This window comes from Cynara cardunculus (genome assembly GCF_001531365.2).
Source record: "Cynara cardunculus var. scolymus isolate 2C chromosome LG 6, CcrdV1, whole genome shotgun sequence".
Taxonomy (NCBI): Eukaryota; Viridiplantae; Streptophyta; class Magnoliopsida; order Asterales; family Asteraceae; genus Cynara; species Cynara cardunculus.
In genome coordinates, this window is record NC_037533.1 from 19,973,394 (window position 1) to 19,995,610 (window position 22,217).

Here is a 22,217-nt window from a genome sequence, read left to right on the forward strand (position 1 = left end):
GGTCGAATTGGACCGATAACCGGCTTCAAGCTAAATATGGAATTCTATAGCCAGGTTATATTCGACTTCGGGTTAGGTTTTAATTGGTCCTTTGTCCTAAAATAATGACTGATCTTATAGAGACGGTTCAACCAAGATAATGACTGATCTTATAGAGACAGTTCAACCAAGATAGGTTATATATGTATGTATATGTTAAAAATTATCGTACACTTGTAACAAGAACGATAACAAGGTTGAGGATGATGAAATAATTAATGAAAAAAGCATAACAATATGTATGTCAAATTAAAAAGAATAAAATGCTCACCAAACCATTAGTACAAATCGTGAAAACCTCATTCAACCAATCATAATTTTTATTTTAATTATGAGGGTTGATTAGTTATTTTTACTGTGAAGAACATTAACTATGGACATTATCATCTTCATTCTATTAATTCTGATAACAAATTTCATCAAAATGAAAGAAACAATTTAATTTTTACATAGAATCAAAGATATATGAAACACTTTTATCAGTCAAGGATTGTGTGAGCAATAACCAAACAACTTTGAAAGACCATAACCCTCAAGAGAATACAAAATGGGATCCACATAATTTGTTTTTTTTTTAAATATGATATTTATATACAGCGAAACTCTCAGACTCTATCACCTATGGTGATCCATGAACCCTTGACCTCCAAAGAGGTTAGGATCTACCAATAATCCAGGTGTTGTCGAGCCAATGACATATACCTGTTAGTTTCAACCATACATGATCATAACGTATGCCTAGAAACCAATCAATATACAGCGGGCCAAGAACGTTTATAGGCACATATGGTTTCCGGCATCTAAAGGGTCGTTTACCAAACGCTTACCGGGTAAGCTCTTCCCTGCAAGAGTCACCATCCTCACTTACCTTATCGGGTAACATTTTCAACCATGGACAATTGCCTGATGGTAAGCTGTCTCTTACCCAGTAAGCGCTAACCGAGTAAGAGACTTCTCCCTCACTTACCGGGTAAGATTCTTGGTCCTTGTTATGCCTCTTACCGGGTAAGATTCTCAGTTCTTGCTAGGCTAGCCCAGTAAGCACTTACACGGTAAGCATTTGGTAAACGGCCCTAAGTCTTTCTAACCTCTAAAGAAGCAATTCAAAGTCAAATAACAAGCATTTCAAGTATATATGTGAAATGAACAAACTGCAAATTGCACCCAAGAGCTTTTTTCAGACGGCACCTGGTGTTCAACTCCATGGACTAGGAAGCCTAGCATCTCTGAATGCCAAACTGCCACCGGCTGCTGGTGAAGGAGATGTGGGAACGTAATTTGTTCCCGTTACGGATGCTGTTGGATTAGCTTGTTGGCCGCTAGGAGCAAAGCGCGATGGGCTACTAGCAGCTACCCCTGAAGGTGTTCGTGAAGGATTTGGTACCTGCATTTAAATGTATGATTCATACGTGAACTTGTAACTATAAAAGAAAAAGTCTAGTAAATCTAAGAACTGGATCTGTGGAACTTCATCTCAAACATTACTATATGATATTATGATGTTTTAATCGGGTTAGTTACCTAAATGACATCCTAATACGTGTTTTTAAATTCATGACATTTTGACAGATTTTTAGGCATTCTTGTGTATGGAAGCAAGCACTACCACAAGGGGATGATGCACAAGGCCAGGGCTTTTTCGGGCCTGGGCCCGGGACTTCCAAGCCTGTTTTCATTGAGAAAATAATCCCCGAACCGGGCTTTGGGGTTGAAAAGGGCCCAGATTGGACTGGGCTTCGGACTCACTAGGCGCGGGATATTTGGGCCCGCTATTTCCACGATCACTCCGAGTTAACTGCTTAGATCTCTAACCACAAGATTTAACTTGTATTCTCTCCATGGCATGACATTTTGCTACATACGACTTTGTTCAAGATATTAGAGTTTTTATTTGACATAGGTATTTGGTAATTTACCGATCTTGTTCATCTCTGATTTTTGTCCCACTCAGTCATGTCCTAGCCTAGTCTAAATGTCGCACCAAACATGGGACACGTTTCATGTCCCACGTACCAAACACACCCAAAGTAAATTCAGCTAGTATTATGTTTTACCATAGCAAAGGGTGCCCGCCTATGAAGGGAATCTGAAGATGGTGACACACTACTCATTCTTGGCAAACTGCGAGAACGTAGATTTTGGTTAGGACCATCATCGGCATCTGCTCCTTCGGTATCACCATTACAGTTGCCTTCTGAAACTGGTTGTGGTGTGACGTGTCTACTCATAGACCCGTTGTCATTTCCAACGTCCACTTGGAGGGGCATCAATGGCCGGCCTGTAGAGCCCTGCGCATTACTTCTTCTTCGCAGCTCCTCTTCGGCATTCAAAATCTATGAACAGCCAACAATATTATTTGGTGATGAGTACTTGAGGGAAGTTCATTTAGGAACTACAAATATTTTGAGAACTGTGAGAACCAACTATACATGAATTATTCATGGATGAATATACCTAAATATTAATGAATATCATGCATTTTCATTATTCATGAATAGTTTATTTTCAAAGTAAAGAAGTCGGACGAGTAATTTGAAATAGTCTGCTATGTCAAATAAGAATATAATCACCTGTTTCAGAACTTGTACCAGATTATGCTTTCTTGCATTCAAAATTTGCAGCTTCTCTTCAACCTCTTTTTTCCTTTTCTCTATATCACTTAGTGAATTGTTCTCAACGGGCTGGTAAGCAAAAGGATAATTACTTAGTAAGACATTCTAGATAAATAGAAACTACAATTAGTGAAGGAATAAAAGAGAGGAATTGTAGCGATAAAACTGTTATTATCAATACATATGCTCAATTTAAAATTCAATAAGCACACAACAAACTAACAGTAAGGCTAAAATGGCCTTTTAAATCTTTCAGACAGTTTATTCAGCACAACAAACAAACAACATTTTAGGTTAATGCAGACAAAGACAGACAAATTAATTCATACAGGCAGCTCAATCCAAACAGGGCTTAACGGAAAAACAACCAAAGGCTCTGTGTATGCTCCTAGCCCCCTTGCAATCCAAAGGCTCCTTCCCTCTCCATCCATCTAGCTACAAATAAACACTTAGGGGCTGTTTGATGAAGGGAGAAACTAAATATTTGAGAAAGCTATCTATGTTGATTAATCTGTTTGTATAGATTGAGAAAGTTTTTGTTTGAGAGGGTTTTTCATAGATGGGAGGAGTGTGTTCTTTAATTGGGAGGGGAATGTTTGGAAAAAAAAAACTTGGCTTTCTACATAAAGCTCCCCCTAGAAGCTTACTGAATAAGCCACTTTCTATATCATTAAGCTACTACCAAACAGTCATGTATAGCTGACCGATAAAGTTGTGTGTTCGATTAAGCTCATTAAGATACTAACAAACAGGATCTTCAATACATATGCATAATGCATGCATGTTTGAGTGTATGTGTATACATTTTCCCAACTCAAAGATGAAAACTATATAATTATAATGTAAATAGGAAGGCAGCATGAAACTTTCTTGCTAACATTGAAAATACCAATTTGATGAAGGGAGAAACTAAATATTTGAACTAGGCCTGACCCTCCGCTTTTCCCTTCCCTCTTTTCATGTGTGAGTGTGTGTCTGCATCTATATGTTCACAAATAATTCAATATGGAGATGAAGTGGATAAAATAGAAAGAAACAATGAAGATGAGAACAATACCGACCTACACAATTATTCAAACCAAATTGACCAATAAATCCCACATGAAAGTAATGTTTTCGGGAGGGATAGATGTAAGCAGACCTAACCTCCACCCAAAAAGTGTAGAGCTGGCGTTTCCGTGAAGACCCCCTACTCGATGATCAAATGAAATATATCTTCCGTGGCATGGGAAGTGAAAGATGAGACATATAACATACCTTCGCAAGAGAACTTGGAGTTACATCGATATATGATGTTGCATTAAACCAACTTATGTATTCTGATTCATGTAGAACCCTATACCTACTAGGACTAGGAAACCTCATTCGTTTCTAACCATAACCTACCACCAAAATAATCAAATCAAGACATAAACACATCCCCAATAATTTTCTACTTATTTATTACTTGCAATTTATCTCTTAACAAAGCATATATGTCCACTAATAGTCTTTTGAGTCAATGAGTTTCGTTCATATATCTCATCGCCATCTCACGCATACAGTCCTAATAAGCACGGTTAATTTAAGCAATACACCTGAACCCCTAGTCCTCATTCCTAGTATATATAGATATATAAATTCAGAGGACGCTATGTTGGAATTGACAAATCACATATAACTTAAGTAACTATTAACTAAAAAGGACCGGTTTCTGATTTAAACTAAACTTGGCTAGATGCTTGCATAACACCGATATATTTAGTATTTGGATTTCGGAACATATACCTTTCCAACATGTAAGTATCAATTCTTAAATCCAATTTCAAAACCCCGCAGGCTGCAGTCATCATACCAGTCCAATCTTCCAAGTTTCTCCGTAGTTAGATCATGTTTCATTTATATCAATGATTAAAGATCCAAATCATGTATGTTGGAAAAGATGCATTTTTTGTCCCACTCCCCTTACCTATCACACCATTACTAAGATGTGAAGTTAGAAATGAAGGAACACCTCCAACCATCATGAGCAACCTTCTTATACGACAAGCAACTAATCACAATTATTATACATTATCATGTTCTACATTCAGATTGTCAACAAAGATAAGCAATCATATTGCAATATACGCAACACCCAACAAGCAATTTATACCTCTAACAGATGCTGCGGTGGAGCATCCGTTTTCCCTTCCTGTTGAAATCCATCCACAGCATCCGGGGCATTTTCCGGCACCTCAGCAACAGCCTTAGCATCATCAACTGCCACCAATTCATCACCAGGTATCCCCAAAACTTCATCTTCATCATCACCCTTCGATAATTTCTGACCATTTACCTCTTCATCTGCATAATTCGATCTCGCCAATTCATCATCAACTGTCCTTTTATCACCATTAGCCTTGGATGTTCCCTCATCTTTAGCGACATCTTCCACCCCAGGTCCGTCGGATTCAGTTGGTACTCTACCACCGGAATTATTATCCTCAACTGAATTCAAATTAGGGTTAGGGTTAGGATTCGGAGTGGTGGTGGCTTGGAGGCGAGAAAGGGCTCTGGAACGGCGGTGGAGCAGGGTCTTGAAGTCCTTGAGAGAGATTTTAGGTGTGGGCATCAGCCATTGGCGTGGAACGTCGGGACTCCGGTGGAGCTTCCCTCTATAAAGCGAAATGGCCACCATTTTTTATGCAATCCTCTTTCTCCGTTGCTGAACGAAATCGAAACCCCCTTCTAACAGTCCTTTTAAACGAGTCGGGTATCCGACTCCATTCAACCCGAATTCATCACTTTCGGACCTTTGTAATAATTAATTATTTGTTTTCAATAAAGCATATATTCATTAAAAATATATGCAAAGAATTGTATATTGACAATATTAAAACAGTCATTTTCAGTAGCATCACTGTTTATGTATCATTAAAATTTTAAAATATATATATATCAATGTTAATATCAAATCAACTATTTAAAAGTTTTTATTTTTTATATAATTTTTTTAATTTATTTTTTTTAATTATAATTTAATTTAAGTTTAATAATGAAATAATTTATTTTTGGTTTAATAATATAACATTTTATAAAAATAATAATTAAGTATTATGTTAGAGCTTAATGTTTATCCTAATTATATTTTAAATTTTTTATATTTAAAATGAGATGTTTATCATGTATTTGATTATGTTTATCTGCAGTTAGTTACACGAATTCAGATATGAAGCTTTAATAAGTTGTACTTACGCACAATCTACTTGTAATCTTGAGTTTTAAGTAACATGCATTAATAAACAGTACTTTATGCATAAAATGTGATTTTTAAGAGTTTTTATCAAATATTTTGTAATATAGTATAGATATTGTTAAAATACTTTATACATTAATAAAACATTTATTTATTTTTATAAACAATTAATTTCAAGATTTTTTATGGACGGAAGTACGATAAAAAATTATTCATCTTTCATTATAATCATTTTTTTTTTAGAATTTTATCTCTCTCTTGGTTTTATCGCTTTGAGCAGCAAAAACTACCCAGAATCTTCATTTTGAAAAATATATTAGAGATGCTTTATAAGTTGATAGGTTACGCTCAATAAATTAAATATATTTGTTTGATTAAAAAAAGTTAAATATATTTGTTTGTGGATTAAAAACATCATTTTATGTTTAATTTAACCAGTAAAACAAAAAAGTAGGATTTTGAAGCAAGTTTTTTGTCCAGTTTTGTAAAATCCTACTCTGCTATGTCGATTCATAACATAGAATACATATCATATTTTAAAACTGGGATGATCCTAACATGTTTTATTTTAAGATTTTATAACGTTGTTTCATGTTTCTTATGACTTGTAGGGTATATGGGTTGATGAACTTTAGGAGGTTCAAAGAGTCGTTCACGAGCTATATTGATAGCAAAAGTTGATGGGATGATCTGACAATACCTAGCAGTATCCATCACTGTCTTTGACACGTCTAGATTTAACAAGTCATCATTAGTTTTGACATGTCGTGATTCTAGTTGTAACATATCACTGACTTTGACATGGCGGGCTTCTAGGTTTAACGAGTAATCACTATATTCAACACATCGTGCTTCCATGTTTTATAGATTTAACATGCCATGCTTCTTTACTGACTTTGAAATAACAAGTCTTGTAAGCGTCGTTAACTTCTAACTTATGCATTACATGTTGTATTTTACGTTTTCATTTTGACCATATGTTGTGCGTCTTATTTTCTTATATGCAAATATATGTTCATACATTTTATCTGATATCGCATTGTTATGGATCTGATTCCAAGTCTAAATAACATTTTATTGTATCGAGATAATTAAGTTTCACTTTAATTCATTCATATACGTACTCAGTACTATGCATCCCCTACCATGGTTTTGTGCAAAATTAGTCCTTGCACTACTTATTGCCTTGAAATCTGCTTTATTCTTGTCATTCATTCAGCATATTAAGACATAAATGCAGATCTATATATTGAAAACTTTGGGTATTCAGTTGCAGATATAACTTGTTCTAACTTTCATTGTATTTATATATCTCATTTCCTTAATTTGCATCTTTCTAGATGGTTATAACTCTAGATATTAAAAGTCGTATAATGCAAATAAGCATATATCCACATCTTACAATTACGGTACAGTACATATGATTTAATAACTGTACTTGACATTTATCTTAAAGTCTCAAACATTTATGAACTGAAAATCAAGACTTTCAAAGATTTGATTCACATTTTATGTTGTTGTTCTTTTATTTAATAAATATATGAATATATTATGCAATACTATAAGGGTATTCACGCAATGCAGCGAAATATATCTCAATTTCAATGTTTTATTTTATTTTTTTGGTCTTTGTCGATGTTATAACACAAATTTATGTGGTTTTGAACAAACAATAATGATTTTCTTAATAAAATATAAATTTAAAAATATCATAAAAATAAAAAAAGATTATAAAAGTTCTCGGTTTTTTATATAGTTTATTTAATTCAAACTTTTTTATAATTTAATTTAAGTTTAATGACGAAGTAATTAATTTTTGGTTTAACTTTTATAAAGATGATAATTAAGTATTTTGTTAAGACTCAATAATTATCGTAATTATATTTTAGATTTTATATTTAAAATAAGAATTGTATCTTATATTTGATCATATTTATCTACAGTTAGTTATACGAATTCAAACATGGAGCTTAATAAATTGTACTTACGGATAATTTACTTGTAATCTTAAATTTTAAGTAATATGCATCAATAAACAATAATTCATGTATAAAATATAGTTTTTTAAGAATTTTCGTTAACTAATTTATAATATAGTATAGATTGTTTGGTACATATACATATGCTTAGTTCAGTTACAAAAAATAATGTTAAAAATGAAGAATAAAATGTAATTTTAATTAATTTTGTCATAACTGCAGCTTAAAAATTTAGGAAAAATCATCTACATGACCGATATACAAATATATAATTGATAAAATGACTCTTTTTTATGTATTTACTAAAATGACTACCATTTTCGTTAAGTATTACCATCAGTTTGATGAATTTCTTACATTGGTTTCACATGTCATGAAAGTAATGATTCATCTATCTATTTAACCAGTTTAGAAGGTTTTGACGAAATACTTACAAAGTGGGACCCAGATCTAAAAAAGGTACACCTATTTTGTTCGGAGAATTCCAAAATACCCATTTTGGCGAAGTGCTCAAGTGCACTTCGAGTGCATTAAAATTGGCTAAATGCATGTTGACTTCTTCTTTATATATGGACCATGTATGACAATAACAAAATCTTGTATCATAAAAATCCATTTTAAGTGAATTCTAAAACTCATGTGTCTCTGATTCCCCATTGGGGACGAAGATGAGTATGTGGTCATATTCCTCGATGGTGAGGACAAAGTTGGAGACTGGGGTCTCCACTCCGTTCTCATACCTACCCTTATGGCCTGAAGGTTCATCTGCGATAACTCCAAGTCATTCATGGTTGCCAAAAGAATTAGTGAGTATGCATAAGACGATCCAAAAACTCATGATTACCACACAAAAAAAGAACCTAATATATAATAACTCGAAAGTCAAACGTAAACTCGAGGAACAAAAAGTGTACAAACAACAAAAATAACACTAATCAAAACGGTGGATAACATTATAAAACTTATAACGATAATAATATTTATTCGTCCTAAAATAAATGTATATAATAAAAAGTATTTATAGTTTAAGCAATCTAATTATTACATTTTTTTCAATCAATAAAATGACAATTTTACCCTTGAACTTTTTTTTATCTCACAATAAAGATAGAATGGAAAGATACTCGTTACTTTGAAAAGACCGACGAAAATCATGTCTCAAAATTATAGTCTCGTTCTTGTTCCACCAACGAAATTAAGACATGCCATAATTTAAATTTAATTAATTAATGTTCACTATCTTTTTGATTATATGTATTCATATGATTGGTGGATATGAATGAGATATAAAAATTTAGAACAAATATTTTTTATCCTAAAAATAGACACTTATTTTTACATAAACTAAAATAGTAAAGTAGACACTTATTTTTAAAAATCAGTAATAACAGAGATTCCAAAGCTTAAAACTTTTAATCCATTAAATATATTCTACCATAACATTATAACTCTGGATTTAGAAACATTTCCTACAAGGAAAAAGAAAAAGAAAAAAAAAAGGGTTCCATTCAATTCGATTGTATTAGTAGATATTGTGTTCTAGAAAATACTTTCAAACCATTTATTATAAGCCAAACCGGGTTTTTTTAGTAATAAACTGGTTCACCCAAAAGCCCTGGGAAGTCCAAAAGCATATCGTTTTCTCCATCTAACATGGCTTCCACAAACGATCCGTCACAGCCTTCTTCGTCTACACTTCCTTTCATCAATGGTGTATTGGTATTATTACCCTTAACGACCTCAATTCCTCCCATGGCTTCAAAGCTTTCATCGTTAACGTTTCCATCCTGCGAATTCTCGATCAGAAAATCGCGCCAATTGAAGGTCTGTTGTGGCGTCGCTTCATTTAGAGTTGCAGAACAGGTACTCGAAGAAGACGACGACGATGATGCCAATGAAACGTGGAATTGAGTCAGGGAGATCTCTGGATTCGTTGATGGATCCTTAACGTGCGTGATTGCTTGGAGTTGAGTTAGAAGGTCGAGCGAATCGGGTTTGATGACCTCCGATGGTTCCATTTTGACCGAATTGTTGAAATTGGGGAATAATGTTTCAGGGATTTGTTGGATTTCTTGATTCGAAATGAAGAACGTGTTTATCTTCTTGTTGTTGTTATTGTTGTTGTTGTCTCGATTGAGTGAAGCGATTCGAGTTTGGGTCCTTGTGAGTCCACTGATGTTGCCATAATCGGCCAGCATTTGAGAGAAAGGTCTATGAGTTACAGGATCGATCCCCATTGCCGATAGCTTCTTCTTCAGTTTAGTATTCCAGTAGTTCTTCACATCGTTATCCGTCCTTCCCGGAAGTTGTTGTGCGATTATCGGCCACCTGCAAAAAAACCCGACATGATCTAATATCAAAATTTTGAGAATATATGGAATCTCATTGGATTGTTTTTCAAAAGAGCGGATAACATATCAAAATTTAACTAATATGGGACTCTGGCATACCCCTACAATGGATGCTAAATATGTATAGATTGTCATACTCGACTGGCACATATTGTCCAGAGTTAAGTCCCTAGAGCAGTAGACTTTAACTCTGATACTATGTGAGAATATGTGGAACACGGTAGATTATATTTCAAAAGAGACTTTGAAAAGATAATGGAGGTTCCAACTATATTGAGGAGAATAGGTCAAAGTTTAACCGATATGGGATTGTAAGACGCTCCCTGCAAAGAAGGCTAGACGGATACAGATTGTCATAGAGTGTCGAGAGGGCTAGGCATGCGCAAATTATCTTAGAGTGTCAAGTTCGTTCAGTGGTAGACTTTGACTCTGATATCATATAAGCATATGTGAAACATAGTAGATTATATTCAAAAGATACTTTTGAGGAGATAAGGGAGGTTTCAACGTATGGAGGATAAATGGTTAAAATCTAGCCGATATGAGACTCGAGCGATATATATGTGTGTGTGCATAAACGAAGCACGTGTGAGAATACAAGTTAAAATGAGAAGTGTAAGAAAGGAATTTGGACCATTGATCACTTTTTAGTCTCAAACCAACCCATAAATTGCGCTTTATGATTGATCCAAACATGGATCAATGTAACTCAACTATATATATATATATATATATATATATATATATCAATCAAAATGAGGTGCACCTGCTGCCTATGGCGGAATGAAGCTTGATGATCAACTCCTCTTCTTGTGGCGTAAAGCTCTCATGCCTAACATGATCGTTCCTCGAAACATTTGTTTTCCTGATCCTGCAACTCTTCCCGCATCTTCTTAACCCTTTACCTCACACACGAAACCATAAAATTTAAAACCCAAAACTAATTTTCTCAAGAAACCAAAACCAAATGAACTCAGTATATCCCACTTAGAAGTGGGTTCCGGAAAAGGTTTATGTATGTAGATCTGACCTTTATCCCAAAAAATAGAACAGCTGTTTGGTTATAGACTACACAAACAAGATATTGATTCATACTTGAACTAAAACTAATTACCTGGTTTTCTCGGAGCCCCGACTTGCCAATTACCTGTAGGTTGTTTGGTTACAAAAGCAAGCATCTGTGCATCCTCCTCTTCGTTCCACGACCCTTTTCGCATACCGAGCTTATCACAACACAAAGGTCTCACCATGATCTTAATCGTATATATCGATCAGATCAAAATTCGCCCACGACATAAAGAAGATTGCATTCTTGGTGTAATTAACCTATTCTAATAATAGAAATGCTCAAAGATGATGAACTTAAAATGGAGAATTGAAGTTAGAAGAAAAAAGGCAAGAAAAGCATGCCCTAATTAACTAAATTTTCATGAACAAATCACATTTACTCTCAAAACTTGAATGGATTCATAGAAAATAAATAATGATTTAAATATTAAATAAATTGAGTAGCTCAACTATTTGGATCAAAGAGTCTTGAAATAGGTTCATATTGGGTGGGTTATTTGGTAAATTATTAGATATTAATCTTGAATTAATGAATTTAATTGGGATTAAAAATGTTTGAAAATGTGATTTGATTAGTTACACATGAAATCATAATTAAGTTTGATAAAGACATGATCCAACTAATTAATGGGGAAACCATTTGTGCCATGCTTTTGTATATCCACCGTTTTTGCATGATCATAACATGGTTTAAGAAACCGTTCGATAATTGAAATGAAATTCTATTGTTTATAATTAAAGATAATAATTTATATGTTAGTCCTGTTTAATAAAATCAGTTGGATCACTGATAGATTTGTAACGTTAAAAGCCAATTTTCTTTGATTCGTTGATGATCCGTCACTAAATCAGTTACGAACATTTCATGTGTTGTTTCACGTATGAAAATGTGTTGTTTTCTATGTGAATTAACATTCATGAATGTTAATAACTGTCTCCGTCACTATTTTTAATTAAGAAGGTACCATCAGAGATGAAATTCCAAATGCTACGTCTTATTTTATTGAAGTCATATCTGGAATTTATTATATTTGTTTGGTTTGGTTTTATATGTATGTATATGTGTGTACCAGTTCTTAGTAGTTATTACGTAGAATTTGGTTAACGGCAATTCAAATCATACATAACATGCACGTCTGGTAAAAAAAAACGCAGTTTGAGATTTGCTTATTGATGTTTGTTAGGTAAAATATTAGTAGTTAATGTAAATAAGTGTTTTGAAAATCAAATTATATTCTTTTGGAAACACTCTAATTTATGAAATTTCTGAAAATCAGTGTATCATGTGTTATTTAATATGAATTTTTTTTATTTATGTCTAAAATTTAATGTTGTAGTTAACATATATTTGTTTCATTATGTATTTGTTTCATATATACTCAATACATGATGTGAAACTTCTTGACGTGTTTTGTGAAACAAAAAAATAAACGTAAAAAAGTTTCACATTATGAACCGAATACATATGAAACAGATATGTATGTTAATTAATACATTAATATTATACTTAGAAAAAAAATCACGTGAAATAAAATCTTAAGTTAGAAGTTCTCACGAATCTCACAAATTTTAGAGTTCTCAAATGCTTAAGCCCATATATTTATACTATATTATAAAACATTTTTTATGCATGAAGTATTGTTTATTGATGCAAAGTACTTAAAATTTAAGATTATAATTAAATTGTACGTAAGTATAACTTATTAAAACTCCATTTTTAAATTCGTGTAACTAACTGCAGATAAACATAATTAAATATAGGATAAACATCTCACTTTAAATTTAAAAAATCTAAAATATAATTAGAATTATTGAATTCTAACAGAATACTTAATTATCATCTTTATAAAAAATTACATTATTAAACCTAAACTAAATTATTTCGTTACGTTAAATTAAATTATAATAAAAAATTTAATTAAAGAAACTACACAAAACAAGAACTTTTAAACAATTATGTTGATACTAATATCGATATATATATATATATATTTTTTAAAATTTTATGATATTTTCAAATTTATATTTTATTTAAAAATAAAAAAACATTATCGTTTTCTCAAAATCATACAAAACCGTATTACATCGACATAGATAAAGAATAAAACAAAACATTGAAATCAAGATGTATCTCGATGCATTGCATTAGTATCTTTCTAGTGTGTGTGTGTATAAGGAGAGACTTTTTTACAAACTCAAAAATTCATATAAATTTCCAAACTAATTATCATATAAAAATGCAATGTTTAGAATACAGAGTGTTGTTTCATGTATGAAATGTAGAAGACTTTTTTTTCTTCACACACAAAACAGTATTCAACGTTCCACGTATAAAATAACATTTTATAAATACTGCATCTTTACATATATTGTTTCATATGTGAAACAAGATATAAAAATCAGTTTATAAGATTTATTATATTTATAAATGATTTGTGGGTCAAATTTTCATATTGACACGGAGATAATTACAAACATCACCAAAGCCTTTCCTACTAAACTTTTCTAACAACAATTCACCCAACAATTCTTTTTAATTTAAACTATTAATCAATTACAAATATATATAAATGGCAAATGAATTGATTAGATATTAGGTTGTTTGTTTACCTGTTAATAGTTTTTATTAAGAGGTAGCTTCTCAATCGTTAAAAGGTGAAATTTTTTTGGTAAAAAAGTTTGTTTTTTAATGATTCTAAAACCATCGGAATGATTTTGTATCATAGGTCTCCTTTAACCATGCAGCACCTTAAGTTTATTGTGAACAATTATATTTCATTTTGCACTATATCATGAGAGTCTATTAATCATTCCAACCACTTAATCATTATATACAAAACCATTCAGTAACTGTCAAACAGCTCATAGGTCAAATGAGTTTAATTATATGACTGATTTGGGTGGGTAAACCAAAAATTCAATCGGATTTCGAATATGAAAATCGAAACTCATATTTCGAATTGCTTCAGGTTCATTTGATCGGATTTCAAGTTCGGGAACAATTATATGTAATATATATATATATATATATATATATATCGCTTTTGACTTTTAAGGATTGATGAAATCGGTAGTTTGTTTAGAAATTAGAAAAAAGTATGGCTGACTAAGCATTTACAATTTTCAAAAAATAATCAAATAAATAAATATATTTATATAATATTAGAAGGGTACTCGTACAATGCAGCGAGATACATTTCGATTTTAATGTTTCATTTTTTTGTCTCGGTTGATGTTATAAAAAATTGAAAAAAAATATTGATGTTAGTACCAAAATGACTTTAAAATTTCTCCTTTTTTATAAAGATAATAATTAAGTATTTTGTTAGAACTAAATGATTATTTTAATTATATTTTAAATATATTATATTTAAAATGAGATATTTATCCTCTATTTGATTATGTTTATCTGTAGTTAGTTACACGAATTCAAACATTAATCTTTAATAAGTTGTACTTATGCAAAATTTACTTGGAATCTTGATTTTTAAGTAATATGCATCAATAAACAGTACTTCAAGCATAAAAAATAATTTTTAAGAGTTTTTGTCAAATGCTTTATAATATAATATAAATTTTAAAAAACATATTTTAATAATAAATAGCCATATTTATACTATTTTATTAAAACTCAATATTGTAAGTTATTTGATAGTTAACTTTAAAATTAATTTTTTTATTGATAAATATTACATTAAATAAAATGATATATTTAATTTATTAACCGATATAGTTACTTGGATATTAATTAATTTGAGTAGCAAAAAGGGGAAGAAATTAAACAAGAGTGGAGATATAGGTTGTTATTTGGTATCCATTTTAAGCTTTCAAGGGTTGAAAAGCTCATATGGCCATGGGGGGCTTGATGTTAAATGACCATTATGACCATGTCATAGTATCACCTGACACCTGTGCCCTGTGGGTTAGGTGGGAATAAAATTAAAATAGGGTGATTGTGTGAGACCTCGCTCACCTTTGTACTTATATTATGCTTCCAAATATATTTCTTTCTTTCATGCCCCCAACCCCACTCCTCACCCAATCCAACCCAACCCACCTTACCTCACCTGGTCTCGTCTTTTTATATTACAAGCCATTTCATTCTTTAAACCGAACCAAAATGACCCTCAAGGGTGCCACCACCAGCCAAGCTTGTGCCGCCTGCAAATACCAGCGTAAGCGATGCACCCCTGAGTGCGCCCTTGCCCCACACTTCCGGCCTGAACACCCCACCGTTTTCAGGAACGTACACAAGTTGTTTGGCGTGAGGAAAATCTTAAGAATACTTGAAGAGATCGATCACTACCAGCAGCCAGAGGCCATGCGGTCCATAATCTACGAGGCTAACATGCGAGACCAGTTCCCTGTTCATGGGTGTTTGGGTGTAATATGTGAGCTTTGGTGCCAAATAAGGCAGGCTGAAGATGAGCTACGTAGCGTGCTCACTCGACTAGCCTTTTATAAGCAAGACCATGAGCAACAACGGACGACGGCTTTGTCCCCTGTTGTCTTTCGTGGGTCGTTGCAACTTGGCATGGCTATAGCACCACCTGATATTGCACCACTTACTCTTTTTCAAGACGAAGCTACGACAACAATGCCAATTTCTTCCCACAACAATACTGGTATGTGTATCAATACGCTATGGCTTCAAGAAACAAACAATACCAACAACCACCACCATAGCCCCTTGATGTCGCAACCTTCGGTTATAGAAGAAGCTGTAAACAACCACGACGGAATATTTCCGTTCTTCGATCATATTGAAGACCGACAATTACACATAGATTCAAAAGAGAAGAATGAATCAAGGTATGCAACGTTCATACGTAGAATAGATCCATGACAACCATCGATCAAAACCATTAAAATTCACAGTACATAACGAGTTTTTGGTTGTTGCCTTAAAGACGATTATTTCTACGATTAAAATCTTTTTGAAATTGAGTTATAACGTTGTTGTTATTAGAAAAGACGAAGACCAAACAAATCAACGTAACTCTCAATCATTTTGTCGTGTCACTGCATATTAGCGATATATAAAATCATTTATTTATAAAGAGTAAAAATGATTATAAAACAACAAAAAATTACTGTACAACCATTTAATAAACGTCAATGCGGTAAACAGTTATCGAATAAGAGTCACTATTCTCAATTAACTTCAGCGGCATACCAAAAAAAAATTATATCACGACAAATCTTTTAAGTAGTAGTTTGTACACTCGAGGACTTGTATGTAGGTTTGCCCTTACTTATCTTACCGGTTAAGATTCTCGACCATCAAAATGACATTATAAGATTGTTAGTAAATGTTTATCATGTAGTAAACACTTACCAGGTAAGATTCACCACCTTCGTTTACCAGACAAGACCCTATGTCCTCGTCATACCTCCTATCATTAAGATTATCGGTCATTATCATGATCATCCGATAAGGTAAGGGAACATTAAGCACTTATCGACTAACTTTTAAACCCTTAGCTTCTATTTAGTGTAATAAATAAAATTTTCTCAATCAATATAACACATTTTCAAGATTTCTAATTGATTTATAACGTCATAATCATGTAACATAAATGTCAAGTTTATCGTCCACTTCAACATATAAGCTTTTTGTACACATTTTGTAAACCTGTCATAACAAAATAACCACATATTACAAGATCAACAACTTATCGGTTCGGTGTATACAAAATAAAAAATTCTTGAAAAGAAATTAATTTTTTGTTGTCGTTAAATATACGGGAAATTTATGGAAATTTTTTGTTCATGCAAGGTTTTTTTACGATGCATGGGCAGTCATGATCTTCTTACTTGATTTCATGGTTGTTGGCTTCTCGTTTTCTCCTAAATCTGACCAACCCATTGTTTTTTTGATGTGTCGTTTAGGGTTCGTGCAAGGGAATGGTGGTAAGAAGGCAAAGTGATGATGTTACGGTGGTTACGGTTCAAACAACGGTGGCGATAATGGATATGGTGATGCATTTGCTCGGATTAACCCATTAATTATTCAATTTCCTGTCAAGTTTCAGTTATCGATCTGATTTACTGATATCAATACTTTCAGTGTTGTCGATCTTGTTGGTTTTCCCTCATTTGCATGTAGAAATTTTTATCTAGTGTTCATCGCAATTTGATCAGAATTTGTTTCATGTAATCGTCGATTTACGAATATGGTTTCAGTTGTGTAAGATTTGTAGTTGATGAATGTTATGTTTTAATTGTTGTAGTTTGGATGATTCATGTTGGTTTGAATATGTACGATGATGAAAATGAAACATTCTATGAAATTGAAGAATTAAACATGGTGGTGTCGTGAAATTTACCAGCACAATCTCGTAACTGCACCCAAATCTACACCTAGGGTTTCTCTTTCTCTCTATCTGTCTCGAGAATCAATAAGGTTGTCAGCCTCCATTAGATTAGACAGTCCCAATCAGCTGTAAGCACTGAAATTAAAGCGAAATTGTGCTTTGAGATTGCTGCTTTTGCACAACTTGGACTTGAAATTGATGAACACATCGAGAAAAGGGTGATTTGTTGCATCAAATCAAGTCCTATTTGCATTTTCTGGGTAATCAAATTCCAAATTTGGTTTGAAACTCCAAATTTTGTTGTTCTGTGGTCTGATATGGTATTAGAAGTTAAACTCAAGGATTACTAAAACGTTTTATTGTTCAAATTCCATGGCTGGAATCATTGAGATCATCTTCATCTTCATTCTCTTGTTTGTTCTTCATCATTCTTCATCAGCTCCAATTTGCACCAACTCAAGTCTGAATCTAAATCTCTGTTTATATTTGTTTATGCTCATTTAAGTTGTTTCTATTTTCTGTTGTTCTTTAATATGTATTCTGGTTTTGGTGGACACAGGCCAATTGAAGCTTTGTTCTGATAATGGAGCAAACTGTTGCGACTCAAATGGGCTTCGAGCTCCTAATGGTCTATGTCTGGAGAAACTTGGAAATGGTTCCTACGTTGATATGGTTCCACACCCAGATGGCTCAAACCGAGTTTTTGTGTGTAACCAACAAGGTAAGATATGGTTAACCATGGTTCCTGAGGTGGGTTCTTCACAAAGTTTGATGATGGACGAATCAGACCCCTTTTTTGATCTGAGTGATCAAGTGCAATTTGCGACCGAAATGGGACTTACAAGCATTGCGTTCCATCCAAACTTTACCAGTAATGGCAGATTCTTTGTTGCTTATAACTGTGATAAGTTTCAGCAGTCTGGATGCGAAGGCAGATGTTCATGTAATACTGATGTAGGTTGTGATCCTTCCAATGATGGATCTCTTCAAGAAACTTATCCTTGCCAGTTTCATGTTGCAATTGCGGAGTTCACTGCCAACGGCACCACCACTTCGACAAAACTTTCATGGGTAACTAACGTTTATTTGTGATTTTCATAAATGGGTCCTTTGGATGAATGACCTTAAATGAGTTTTCAGTTAAGAGCATGACCTTCTAAAATTCTTTTTTTAGCTTAATGACCTTCGGCTGGTTCAAGGATTAGGGTTGGTTCCCGTGAGAATGAATTTGGGTAGAACCTGTGAACAAAAGCTTCATCTACTCGCATTTCACAAATCTTTATCTACCTTCATTTACCTATTTCTATCAACATGACTGAAACTCTAGTAAATTCATGCATGTGAAAATGATTGAAGATATGTATTCATGATGGTGACTGAAAGCAAAGATAAAGGTGAAGATGAAGGTAGATGAAGGTCTGTGTTTTTGTTGGCTATCAATTGAAGGCATTTTTTAGCCGTTAGATAAAAGAATCAACTCATCCAAACGCTCAAAAATGTCCTCACCTTCTCACGAAAAGGGGTTGTTCTCACGTGATCCCAACTTGCAACGACTATTTAGGCCATTGACCTTAAATGAGATATTTATTAACAACATAACCTTCTGACAAGTTTAGTGACATTCTGGTGTATTGAAGTGGCATTATGATCATATGATGTATGGAAGTGGCATTATGATCATATGATGTATGGAAGTGGCATGTTAAACATGTTAGAAGGTCATGGATTTAAAAGGAACTTTTGATAAGGTCTTTCAAACTACGGACCCCCTGGTTCAAAATAGTTTGCCACCGTAAAAACTTAGAACTACACTAGAGAGTTAAATTCTTAAATTCCGTTTCTGAGAAGGTCACTTGGCTAAATAGCCCTTTCCTGAATATAGGCACCCTTTAGATTGGCCAACTTTAGATCATGCGTTCTTGATCAATATTCTACAGATGGGACATGCTAATTTGGTTGAGGTCAGGAGGATCTTCACAATGGGGCTCCCGTTTGAAGCTTATCATGCCGGCCAGATTCTCTTTGGCCCTGCCGATGGCTACTTGTATTTCATGATCGGAGATGCTTCTCACGATGCCGATCCATACAATTTTGCACAAAACAAGAGATCATTGCTAGGAAAGATATTGAGGCTTGACGTAGACATCATTCCGAGTAAGTATCTTCACAAGAACTCTTGATGATTTATTGATCTAAAACACTTTGGCATCTTTAAACACTTGTGAAGTTTACGGGTAAGGCCATAGCAGATGGTAATCTATGATACTTGCTGGAGTCCAACATCGGCTAAATTTGGACCATTTTCTCCTCCATATATGTTAGAACCTCCCCTCTATCGTTAAGGACTCTTTTGGGGATTAATCTGTTGAGGTTCCATTTTCTTTGTCATGGACATGAACTTTGAGGGATCTTTTGGAGAGTAATCTGATGGGGTTTCACATATTCTCACATGGTATCAACCAATCTAGAGACTCGACATTAGGCATCGGCTAGAGTTGGACCATTTCTCCTCCATATACGTTGGAACTGCCCCCCACCCTCTCCTTTAAGCTCTCTTTTGGGGAGTAATATGACGGGGTTCCACTTTCTTTTGTCATGAACATAAACTTAGGTGCAGCAGAAATAAGCAGGCTCGGCCTATGGGGAAACTATTCAATACCGAAAGACAATCCGTACACTACCGATAAGGAACTTAATCCCGAGATCTGGGCCTTGGGTTTTAGTAATCCTTGGCGATGCAGTTTTGACTCCGAAAACCCGTCTCGCTTCATCTGTGGGGATATCGGGAAGGTACGTTTTAGCCGAAACAGAATCTAAACAGTTCACAAGAAAGTAGTTTACAAAGACTTTCTCTAGATCTTATTACCTTAAATCTGTGTGTTACATTTTATAGAATCAATACGAAGAGATTGATCTAATCAAGAAAGGCGGAAACTACGGATGGCGTGTTTACGAGGGGCCCCATCTCTTCCATCCATCGCATGCTCCTGGAGGGTACACTAAGCCAAGCTCCATTACACCCATATTTCCTTTGGCGGGATATAACCACGATAGTATTGATGCGAACAAAGGTCCAGCCTCGGTAATTGGTGGTTACTTCTATCGTTCAGCCACTGATCCATGCTTGTATGGCTGGTTAGTATTCTTCCACACTTCGGCCAACAACGATGATATTTTCACTACAACAAAATTGGTTTTATAGGACTTTAAATATGTCTAATTATCTTAATAGACTACATGATTTAGGTTTACGAGACCAAATGATTGTGGATCTTGTGTAAAAGGTGTTACAATAAGTTGATAGGACGCTTTTAGGCATCTTAATCTTAACAAGTCTTTTAGGACACTTTTGAAATATTAGTCTTTTATATGACATTATTTGAAAAAACGTTTTATTATAAAAACAAGTGTCGTGTAAAAATGTGTTCGTAAGACACTTCTCAAAAGTGTCATATTAAAAAAACTAATAAGAAACTTTATTTCATTTGTAACAATTTTACAATCGTCGTGTCCAATAAATTTAAGTCTTGACCATTCTATTAGGACATCTAGACATATTTGACGTTCTATAAAGCCAATTTCGTAAGGTTTTAAACATTTTGGCAAATACTTGTTTCAAAACCGACATTGAAAACATTATGAAACTTTACGGTGTCTAATTGTTCATTTCTTATGCCATAATTAAACTTGAAAGTTAGTTCCTTTGAGCCCGGAACCAACATATTCCGTGGTAGCAGAGCGATTATGATCACATGGATGCATTTGCAGGTACATATACACAGACTTGTACAGTTATGCTATCTGGGCAACTATTGAAGCCACTGAAAACAGCGAAAACTTCAAGAGTTTTGGTGTCCCTTTTGGGTGTGCCCACGACTCACCGATACAATGTGGGCTCAAGCCGGGGAGTCACGGGGTTCCTGACCTTGGGTACGTGGTGTCGTTAAGTGAAGATAACAACAAAGATGTGTACTTGTTGACGAGCAGCGGTGTGTATAGAGTTGCAGCTCCAAGCCGTTGCGGGTACCGTTGCGCCAAAGAAAGGTATTCGAATTTGACTAAAGTTCCCACATCGGGAGCCTTACTGAAGGCTGCAAAATTTGCACTGTTTTTCCTTTCTTTCTTGGTGCTTGTTTTTCTATAATTCTTAATAAAAACCACATATTTTGGGGTTGTTTGATAGTTTATTGAGACTTATAGCTTATTGAGTTAGTTAAAACATGACTGTTTGATAATGGTTTAATGATATAGATTATGACTTATTCAGTAAACTTTTAAAGTTGAGCTTTATGCAGAAAGCCGTGTTTTTTCCAAACATGTCACACCAAATTAAAAAACACACTCGTTCCATATATGAAAAAAACCCTCTAACAAAAATCTTAATAGAAACATTTGATAAAAACCAACCAAAGAGTCTCCAACTTATTGATGTTAAAGGGATTATCCCTTTTATATCTAATTAAAATTATATATGGAGTAATTAAATTAAATTTAATATCGTTGAATTATATATAAGATATTAATAATTAAACACTTTAATTATCCAATAGCTTTATTCGAGCATTCCATGTGTGATCTATTGTGATTTTATTATGTTGGCAATAGTTATAAATCATATTTATGATCATAAATGA

General features: G+C 33.6%; 3 protein-coding genes across 3 annotated transcripts; 1 reads left to right on the forward strand and 2 right to left on the reverse strand.

Annotated features, from left to right (window-relative positions):
* Positions 1-1,139: 1,139 nt before the first annotated feature.
* On the reverse strand, positions 1,140-5,337 carry LOC112514055. The gene is made up of 4 exons (XM_025120364.1): positions 4,786-5,337; positions 2,610-2,720; positions 2,094-2,372; positions 1,140-1,423 (listed from the first exon to the last, which is right to left on the reverse strand). The coding sequence occupies exons 1-4, from the start codon at positions 5,308-5,310 to the stop codon at positions 1,235-1,237; spliced, it is 1,104 nt and encodes a 367-aa protein (XP_024976132.1). The 5' UTR covers positions 5,311-5,337; the 3' UTR covers positions 1,140-1,234.
* A 4,096-nt stretch (positions 5,338-9,433) lies between these two features.
* On the reverse strand, positions 9,434-11,448 carry LOC112514056 (transcription factor MYB35-like). Its single transcript, XM_025120365.1, has 3 exons — positions 11,313-11,448; positions 10,965-11,097; positions 9,434-10,175 (listed from the first exon to the last, which is right to left on the reverse strand). The coding sequence occupies exons 1-3, from the start codon at positions 11,446-11,448 to the stop codon at positions 9,434-9,436; spliced, it is 1,011 nt and encodes a 336-aa protein (XP_024976133.1).
* A 3,938-nt stretch (positions 11,449-15,386) lies between these two features.
* LOC112514260 (HIPL1 protein-like) lies at positions 15,387-21,727 on the forward strand. Its single transcript, XM_025120594.1, has 7 exons — positions 15,387-16,078; positions 17,500-17,513; positions 18,143-18,654; positions 19,521-19,737; positions 20,195-20,373; positions 20,477-20,718; positions 21,352-21,727. Exons 1-7 carry the CDS (start codon positions 15,387-15,389, stop codon positions 21,725-21,727), a joined length of 2,232 nt encoding a protein of 743 aa, XP_024976362.1.
* Positions 21,728-22,217: the final 490 nt, after the last annotated feature.

Bases quoted from the DNA above. Each gene is read 5' to 3' on its own strand.
- LOC112514056 (XM_025120365.1), bottom strand. From the start codon at position 11,448: ATGGTGAGACCTTTGTGTTGTGATAAGCTCGGTATGCGAAAAGGGTCG. The intron at 11,098-11,312 runs GTAATTAGTTTT...TGTGAGGTAAAG, and splicing joins CGGGGCTCCGAGAAAACCAG to GGTTAAGAAGATGCGGGAAG. The intron at 10,176-10,964 runs GTGCACCTCATT...GTTTTTTTGCAG, and splicing joins CATTCCGCCATAGGCAGCAG to GTGGCCGATAATCGCACAAC.
- LOC112514055 (XM_025120364.1), bottom strand. From the start codon at position 5,310: ATGGTGGCCATTTCGCTTTATAGAGGGAAGCTCCACCGGAGTCCCGAC. The intron at 2,721-4,785 runs GTATAAATTGCT...TTTGCTTACCAG, and splicing joins CACCGCAGCATCTGTTAGAG to CCCGTTGAGAACAATTCACT. The intron at 1,424-2,093 runs GTAAAACATAAT...ATTTAAATGCAG, and splicing joins GGCGGGCACCCTTTGCTATG to GTACCAAATCCTTCACGAAC.
- LOC112514260 (XM_025120594.1), top strand. From the start codon at position 15,387: ATGACCCTCAAGGGTGCCACCACCAGCCAAGCTTGTGCCGCCTGCAAA. The intron at 18,655-19,520 runs GTAACTAACGTT...AATATTCTACAG, and splicing joins CTTCGACAAAACTTTCATGG to ATGGGACATGCTAATTTGGT. The intron at 20,719-21,351 runs GTTAGTATTCTT...ATGCATTTGCAG, and splicing joins GATCCATGCTTGTATGGCTG to GTACATATACACAGACTTGT.